General features: G+C 39.9%; 1 protein-coding gene across 1 annotated transcript in view; it reads right to left on the bottom strand.

The window, feature by feature from the left end:
- Positions 1 to 972: 972 nt before the first annotated feature.
- The window catches only part of LOC145399841 (uncharacterized), a 93,048-nt gene continuing 84,495 nt past the window's right edge, over positions 973 to 9,525 (bottom strand). Inside the window, exons 12-15 of the mRNA XM_080272414.1 lie at positions 8,056 to 8,187; positions 7,703 to 7,820; positions 1,461 to 1,615; positions 973 to 1,123 (exon numbers count right to left, since the gene is read on the bottom strand). Of these exons, the coding sequence (XP_080128540.1) occupies positions 1,021 to 1,123; positions 1,461 to 1,615; positions 7,703 to 7,820; positions 8,056 to 8,187 (508 nt within the window). The 3' untranslated portion in view covers positions 973 to 1,020. The remainder of the gene's footprint in view (positions 1,124 to 1,460; positions 1,616 to 7,702; positions 7,821 to 8,055; positions 8,188 to 9,525) is intronic.

The following is a 9,525-nucleotide window of genomic DNA, read 5'->3' as shown; positions in this document are numbered from 1 at the left end:
TGGAAGATACTTACTCTACGTACTCAGAGAGGGATTAAATTTCTTCCATTTTCTTAAAGATGTGAAGATAATCATCTGGCGCACCTAACAATGTGTTATTTAGGTTCCTAAACCCATGCTATGATTCATGAGAGAAGTTACAAATTTACAGTGCATTTACCAAATGGCCGAAAACATCTGAGATTAACCGACCCTCTGACTGCTTGGAATCGTATCGTAGAGTCGTGTAAACATACCAGTGACCTTCGTTCCCTTCCCATAATTGTTCACAGTTTTTTACTGTAATGGGTTGTTCAATGCCGGAGGTTATTAAGGGGTTAATGGAATACATTACTGTTTCCATCAATACTCTCCCTTTCACATGTAAAAAAAAAAAAAAAAAAAAAAAAAAAAAAAAAAAAAAAAAGTGCTAAATGTACGATTAACTTTCATCAGAATGACCTTACCAGTTCACATTCCTTCACTTTATTTTATGCAATTTTCTGAATATTTTAGTTTGTGTTTGGAAAAAGTACTGTATGCAGCACTCACTCCAAACATATTTGAAATAATATTAGTAGTGATGAGTTCACCAATACAAGTGATGTGCTGAGCTGGTAGGTAATATTCCGTATCATTTCGGCCATCCAGGGAGTGTTATCTGACTTGTATGCCTACTGTGTCATTACACTTGTATATGTTCACTAATTTATATATATATATTTCAGATTCAGGTATAGTACTGTATTGATTGCAGTATTGTACAGTATACAGTACTCTCTCCAAACAGTTGTAATACCATACGTGGTGATGACAGTGTTCACCAATATATTTAAGGTACTGAGTGGGTAGGTTTTTGATTATTCGGTAAATCCAACATCTCGGCATCATCCCGGTCCCATACAAGCCGAATAATGGGACTTTTACTGTATATATATATATATATATATATATATATATATATATTGGTGACCACTGTACTTTCTCCCTCATTTTAGCATTTGTTTTCTGCTGATTCTCTTTTTCCCTTCATTTTACTATCTAGTGTCGAAAGAAGAGTGTGAATATGAGAAGAGTGAGTGTGATTATGACACTGCTTTGTAATCCTGCAGCTCCTGCCACACGACACTTCAGGAAGTCATACCTGCCAAGAGAAAAATTGCCTTAGTATATGCCATGAACACAATTACAATCTGTTTTAGGGACACACTCTCTGGGGAGCAATAAAAAAAAATCTCCACCATCTATGTAAAGCTCCTTTCCTTCCATGCATGTGTATGGTACAAAACAAAGTGTAAAAGAAAATTTAATTTCTGTATATTAAAAAGGATTTGGTTCAAAATTATCTATGCATATACTAGCATCATATTATGTAACAGGAGACATAACACTTCCAAAATTCCTCCCCTCCCCCAACCATGCATGCACACCATTGCACAGTCATGTCTCCAAAGCAACGCACACATGCAAACTAAGCATACCTGGTCTTCTTGTTTCGAATGATGTTGAGAAATTCTGCTTCGACAAGCTGGCCATCAAAGTAAGTGATGGGATCTTCAAAAGGATACTCATAACCCTGGATGCATTCACACTTGTATCCGCCAGTATCAAACCCACGCCCCTGGATTGGCACACACTGAAACAAACAAAAAGTGATTTAAAGAACTGAGATAGGGAAGGACAAAACTCTGAGTGTTTGAAGACAATTTTAACATGAAAAGACATAAATAATGAGTCTGACAGGGTACTCCTCCAACGGGGTTAGACAAGATGCATTAACCCATTCAGAGCCAAGTCCGTACCTGTTGCGGACAAACTAACATTGCCAGCCACGCCAGGTCCACACCTGGTATGGACAACCAAACATTGCCACCCATGCCAGGTCCGTACATGGTACAGACTCGGCTTTTACGTGAAATTTATGCAGTCCACCCTAATTGCCTGACAGAAAACAGGAGCAGACACCTTCCTCCACCCTGCCTATGAGGAAGAGAGGGGAGAGGGGGTCCCGCCTGTTCGACGCATCAGTCTCTGAGTGAATTTGGGCTGTGCTTTCCTCAGTGCTTCAAAACTACCACACAATGAAGGAGTAATGAAAAAGTGTGTGTATGATAGTGTAAATAATGTATATAATGAACGTAATATAGTAAATAAAAATAAATAAAAGTCATGCTATCAATAATGTATGGTTTATAGTGTATGTAATGAGTGATTTTGCATAAATAATGTGACTGTGTACAAAAATAGAGTATATAATGCCTTACTGACTGTTAATGGTGCCTTAGAGCAATATAATATACAAAGTAAGTGAATGTGAAAATATGTCAATCTAACACGAAACCCCAACTTCACACTGTGGCCAATTTAAGTCAACCACATTGCACTTGCAAACACCACTTACTCCATGTATCCACCCAGTCCACATCAAAATTGACTACCTATCAAGATCAGTCGCTGACAGTTCCTGAAAGTAGTCATCTCATGCAATCAGGCTGCACCAGGGATGATAAAGTATAGTGGAACGACACGCTAAAGTTTGCTGGAAGTCTCGCGAGAAAGAACACCTGTTTTCAGCCTGAAAACAGCCCAGGTGAACACTTTTACTATCACTAGGCTTATTTTCTATACATTTCAGGTCCACTAAAAAAAAAAAAAAAAAAAAAAAAAAAAACACACACACACACACACACACACACACACACACACACACACTGGCATAGGGAGGCACTCAGCCTCCCAAACCTTTGACACAGGGGGTTAACCCTTTAACCGCGGGCATTGTTTTGACCCGACTGCCCCCCCAGCCAAAATGTAAACAAACTTTAAACCTTTATAACTCTGCACAGAATAAATCTAGAGCAAAAAATAAGGTACCATTAGAAAGTACTAACCTTCGGCTTTGCAATGATGTAGGTTTCATGATTTTGTCGACTATCACTGGACGGGCAGTGCCATTAGAAGTGAGCGATCTAAAATCACTATTTTTCGCCTCACACACCATTACCAAATGCCAACCTCACTCTGATAATAATACTATAAACATATATGAACACTACACATACGATAAACACCCACTCTGTGTTCACTGAGGCAGGTAAAAGGCACTGTAATTGCCCGCACTTCACTGCCACATCAGCGCCATTGTCACTCACAAAGCTGGACAGATACTGATGCATGTTTGGGCAGGGGTGGGGTGGGGGGCCCGTGGGGTGGGAGGTGGGGGCCCGGGGGGTGGGAGGAGGGAGGTGGGGGTCGGCTGGAGTGAAAGAACTTAATAGCTACTCTCCCTTGAAACAATTGGCGCGCGGAAAAAACGTGCAGTACTCAAAATATTCGCAAGCATTCCAGAATGACACCCGCGGTTTGGTCCAGTTTTTGCAATGTCATTCTGGAATGACACCCGCGGTTAAGGGGTTAAATGGCCAGTGAAGAATCCGGCATGGAACAGGTTAAAATGCTATCAATGGCAATAGGTAACTGAGATGAGAGAAAAATGCACTGTAATTACTTACATGGGCTGCAAACAATGGCAAAATCGCACAGTGTAAAGCCATATGAAGACAAAAGTGCAAAGCAGAGGGAAGATGGATTACATATGGAATTTGAAAAAAAAATAAAACCTACTAGCAATACAATACTGAAATACAGTATATATTAAAAAGGGTGACTTGATAAGATCAATCAGAGGAAAACACCTGTAAATGACAGTGAAAGGCTTTACAACAGAACTCAGCATTAGCTGGCTTGTAGGATTTACTGCCAAGTTAGTTATATACTCCTATCCAGGCTTAGATCAGGTGGCCCTAATACCTAACTGCTCTGGCAGAAGTGATCACATCATGTTAATAAACATTGTCTTGGCACTATATTCCTTGGACTCCACCTACCTTACCATTAAATACATCCTCAAACTATTAAGATATGCTGTTCCAAAAAGTACTCACTCAATGCTGTCACTGTTTAATATCACTGTTCCCTCTAAAGAATACAGAGGATGTGATGGAAAGACAAAAATTTTCCAAATGAAGAAACTTACACAATGGAAAAGATGAAAGCATGATTGTACACCAGGCTATTAAGAAAAATACCGTATATGTTTAAGTCCAAGAGATGATTGGGGTTTATTGCCCACATAATACCATTCTGGGATGTATAAGGCTGGTCACTCTCATCTTAAATGTCAGGACCAACTTACCTAGCCCCGGGCTCCTATGCTCCTCTTGGGGCAACGTACATCCACCGCAAATTGACTTAGGACATACACACAGAACTGCTATGAGAGAGTTGTCTGCCTTTGCTTTGTGTTTCCACCTTTACCAAGTGAATTTTTTGGGCAAGAAGCAACTGACAACTCCTCTGGTGATGGCAGGAAGTGGTGATACACTCAGCACATCAATGCTTGCTCAGAAGCGAGAGTGGGAGTATATGTTCCCATCGCTCCGAGCTTGCACCTCCCACTTTTTTCGTATGCATTACTGTTTGCCCTATTATTTTTCTAGAGTCAAGTTGTCATGCCTGGAAAGTACTGCTCAAGAGATGAGAGGGTCCGTATCATTGCATGGAGGCAGCATAATGTCTCTATCAACACGATTTGTGAACATACTGGATGAGCAAATTCAACCGTCATGAAGATTCTTGCTACAGCGCGCGGCCTGCCACATGATGTCGTACCAGAGCACAAGCATGGCGAAGGAATGAAGAGGATGACTTCCAGAGGTACAGATACGCTTCTGAAGAGGGAAGTAATCAAGAATTCTCGACTGACAGCAGCAGAATTGAAGAGAATGGATCCCCAGCTGTTACAAGACGTCTCAATTTGAACTATCCAACACCGCTTGCAGAAGGAGCTGGGTTTACCAAGCCGCACCGCAGCCAAGAAACCGCTTCTCACTGACTGCATGAAGAAGTGGTGCATACAGTTTGCCAAGAAGTATGCACATGCACACTGGACATCAGATGAGTGGAGAAAAGTTATGTTTTCCGAAGAAAGCACATTTCAAGTGTTCCAGGAGCATTCTGCCAAGGTTTGTCACCCTTCCTCCCATAGTCGACATGACCCTGCTTACACAGTGCCGACTGTTAAACAATAAACACCCACAATCAGTAATGGTATGGGGGTGTTTCTCAGGTGAAATGGGAAGGAGAGGCCTCTTTCTTTCTTCCTAAGAACTTGATGATGAATGGTGGTCGGTACATTCAAGTTCTGAAAGATCATTTGTTAAACTTTTTTGCTATTCATGGATGCGACTTTTGCATGCACGATTCAGCTCCATGTCACAAGTCAAGAGAGGTGACAAAATGGCTTCAGGATAATCGGATTGAGGTCCTCAACTTGCCTGGCAACAGTTCGGATCTAAATCCAATAGAAAACTGATGGGTAAAGATGAAGAAAATCGTGGCTGAGAAGAAGACACCCAATCTGGACATCCTCAAGACTGAACTGACAAATGTTTGGTGCAAAGAAATGTCCTTAAGATTACTTTAGAAAACTAAGCGATTCCATGCCAAAGTGCATCCAACTGGTCCTGATAAACAAGGGAAACATAATTTCATATTAATGAATGGCATTTCATGAACAAACATTGTGATATACAACTATGATTTCTGTGTTTTTTAATGCCTTATGGGAGGAGGTCCTAAGTCAATTTGCAGTAGCTGTAGGACTGGATGATTAAGGTGACCAGATATATTGGAGCTAAAAGCAGGACGCGCGCGCACGTGTGTGTGTGTGTCTATATATACAGTACAATCCCAGCTATCCGGTATCCAGACAAACGGAATACTCAGAACAACGGGAAAATTCAAGGGCTGGTAGAAATGTCAGTAAGTTATAACTGTGCGCCAATTTGAATGGACCGCCAAACCGCCGTTTGATTGTGTCACGCGAGGCTGGGGGAAGTCAGACAAAGCGAGGTGAAGGCATTTCCGGCTGATGTAAATCCCTAGCAAATCCTCTTAATCACCCCTCCTCTCCCCCTCTTTCCCCTACTTGAATTCAGTCATCCTCCACACCCTCCAAAAATCACCAGTCTGCGTTTTGCCACCAGACAGTAAACAAGCTCTCTTGCTGTCGTGTTCCTCTGATAGACGGTAATTTGTACACTCCAAAATGCCTAAAGTGCAAACTAAACGTAAGCGTATCGTGCTTACCTTGAAACAGAAGCTGGACATATGCAACAGACTTGAAAAAGGCAAACATTATAAAACACTAATGGCTGAATATAAATGTTAATAGGAATGAAAGTTTACTTTGTTGGAAGAAAAATAAATAAATAATATGCCTCCATTTCATACGTACATCATTTATTTTATTTTCTGCAAAACAGCTGAGTGGCGGGTGAGGGGTGGAGTGATGGAGGTCAGGTAGGGAAGAAGAAGAAGTCGGAAACGTAAACAAACTCACGTGAGGGCACAGGTGTTGTGATAATTCTACAGTGCAGTCTTAACACATCATCAGTTCACTAATAAATGTTCAAGCTTTTATTTCTTTATTTTATTTTTCAATTTTTATGAGTACAGTACATATAATGAATACAGTAATTCGGTAAACAATGGACTGGTGTAATTTTCAGTACTGCATGTTGCTAGACATTGCACACGTGCATTATGACCATGGTGTGTGTTTACAAGGCAGTTTTTCAGGCGGAATCTCTTAGTGTAACCCCTAATGTGACTGGTGAGTACCTGAACTGTATTTACTGCTGTGATAGCCTTTGTATAGATTTGACTTGAAACTCAGAAATACGGGAAAAATCTGTAACCGGGAAGGTAAATTCCCCAAGCCACCCGGTTAACTGGGATTGTACTGTATATAGATAGATAGATATAGATATAGACAGATAGATAGGTAGATAGACAAATAGACAGATAGACAAATAGACAGATAAATATAAAGATAGATAGATATATAGACAGATAGATACTGACTAATGCGACAGCGACCGCTGCTGTGCTACACCTCAAAATGAGGCTGCGAATCAAACACTAACATCTCTACGAACTCCGAACATACCATACGGTACAGTGAATGGGTCGACCAAAGTTACCAGCTAGCGAGCATTACAGATTTTATGGTTACGATTATGTATAGTTTTTTTATTCATCCTAAGTTCATAAAAGAAAGTCATGTTATATCTACTGCAATAGTAAGTTTCTAAAAGCGGTACAGTTAAGATAATTTGCTCAAAAAGCAGGACATTCTAATCATAATTAAAAAAGCGGGAAAGACATCCAAAAAGCAGGACTGTCCCGCCTAAAAGCGGGACTCTGGTCACCTTAGGGATGATGGATGTATGGATATGTCATCCAAACAGCCACAACATGGTAGCTGTTGATGTTGCTTAAACTAGTCTGTCTAGCCAAGCAGACCTGGTGACAACAATAAACAACTGCTTTTGTGGGGGTGTCCTACAGGTACAGTATAGTACAAACACCTCATGAGGATTTGCTGCCCCCTTGTGGTTATATATTGTTTAGGGTTTACCTGGATTGCAAGATGCTTGAAACCTCTCAGTCTCATGAAACTGCAGTTTACTATGCAGTGAAATCTCACGCACTTCTTGCCTCAACTTGTGCCTAAGCTGAGAGGGCAGTCCTGCTGAGCTTGGGTGGTAGTTGTAAGTGCAGCTGAAGCCTGACCAGAATAGAAAATTAAATGAACATATTTCTGATAATACTAGTTGCACTGGTCCTTAAAACAAACAAATATTCAAGTCCAACTTACATAAGAAGTTTTACGATCACAGCGATGAGTGTCTTTGAAAGCATTCTGGACATAATATTCGTTGGGGCACTGAACGATGTCCAAGTTCAGTAAATTCACTGTTACTCTTACTGCACCTCTGAAGAAAAAATACAGTAGAATAAGATAAGTCACTGCATGGTGAACCAAGCAATATTGTACATAATCAAGGATGTTCATGGATGGTAGTGACAAATAACATCTGCAGCAGTGTTGTAATCAATGGCAAAATTGATTACAATACTGTATTAACTGCACCTAGCATCTATCTGGTGTCTAAAATCATATTTATATCTAAAGTACATATATATGTACATATACAAGCTGAGACTCACTTGAATTCAAGTTTAACCCTGAGAGCATCCCAACCAAAGAATGGAGCTGTGTAGTGCACCACCCACTTCTTAACGAATCCATCACAGTCAAATTCTGGCACACTCCACTGGCCATGACGCAGCTCGGCTGCCCTGTTATTCAATGTTTTGGTAAGCAGAGATTACACAATCACACCATTCATTTTTTCAGTTACCATCATATTTTAAGCACAAAGAATATAAATACTCTATACATGGCAGAGACAGACTAAAGAGAATACTGAAAAGAGTCTGACTGATAATATGCTTGTAGAAATGCTTGAGACTGTTGTTCACACAAAGGTGGTGAGAGGATAATTCAGTAGTTTATCTGATCTTATGGTTATGATAAGCAAAGTGAAGCTGAGAGGAGTTTGGATGGGGCCAAAGAAGTACCCAGAGTGAAAGACAAACTGGAGAAGCCAAGAAGCAAATGGTGGTAGATTAATGAACTTATTATGTAGAAGAATTATAGTGGTAGGTGGGGGAGCTCATCATCCACCCACTTAGTGTAGCAGTAGGGGAGGGCGGTGATGGATCGAACATTTTATTTTTAAATATAAAAATTCAGGTTTAAGCAGGAGAGTAATCTGGTTTATGTTAACATGATGCCACATGATTTGGCTCTTTAGGCTGACAATATGAAATTCTTAGCTCTTCTCAGCTTTAAGCTATAGTTAACGAGACACAAGTGACTAAATCATCCAAACCATCCCTACCAGTGGTGATGGTTCGGACAGAAGGGTGGGATGGTTCGGCCATATGTATTACTCGGCATATTCATAAAATTATGTGAGTTGGATTGGATAAAAATAAAAATTTATGATGTCAAAGACATTTCATTTTCCTAAAGTACAATATATAACTTCAGAATCTTTGTTTAAAAAAAAATAATAATAATAATATTTTATAACTGAAATAACCTTCACTAAATTTACTAATAACTGGCTTAATCTCTTACTTTCTGCTTCAAAATTAAGCATAATTAGCCATCTCTCTCTCTCTGGAATATTGACTTCACTTTTCACTTTCTATGCCTTTTTTCAGATTTACTAACTTAAGACTTTTAACGCATAGTGCAGCCTACAAAACTGAAACAGAAGTTGTAATACCCCTTCCATCTTTTTACACTTTGAGGAACAGGTTAAATAAACAAAACTATAACTATATATTCCCTAATAATTATATTGTTTCGCTGTGTGTTCAAATATAAATGATCAAAAGCAGCATTATCATTTGATAAGGTCATGACTTGTAGTAGTGGAGAGAGAGTTCGAACTGTCCAAACCATCTCCCTCCTCAACTGTCCAAATCATCTCGAATCTACGTAATTAACTGGCGGGTACTCTGAAGTTTCATCCAAGAGAGTTTAGCATTCGATTTTCATAGCAATACGTTCTACGTGCAACACAGATTCACCCTGATAATGCACAGTTCGATCCCTGGCATATT

This window comes from Coenobita brevimanus, chromosome 6 (genome assembly GCF_032717465.1).
Source record: "Coenobita brevimanus isolate Jiangsu-jjx chromosome 6, ASM3271746v2, whole genome shotgun sequence".
NCBI lineage: Eukaryota > Metazoa > Arthropoda > Malacostraca > Decapoda > Coenobitidae > Coenobita > Coenobita brevimanus.
This window is presented reverse-complemented; position numbering and strand designations above follow the sequence as displayed.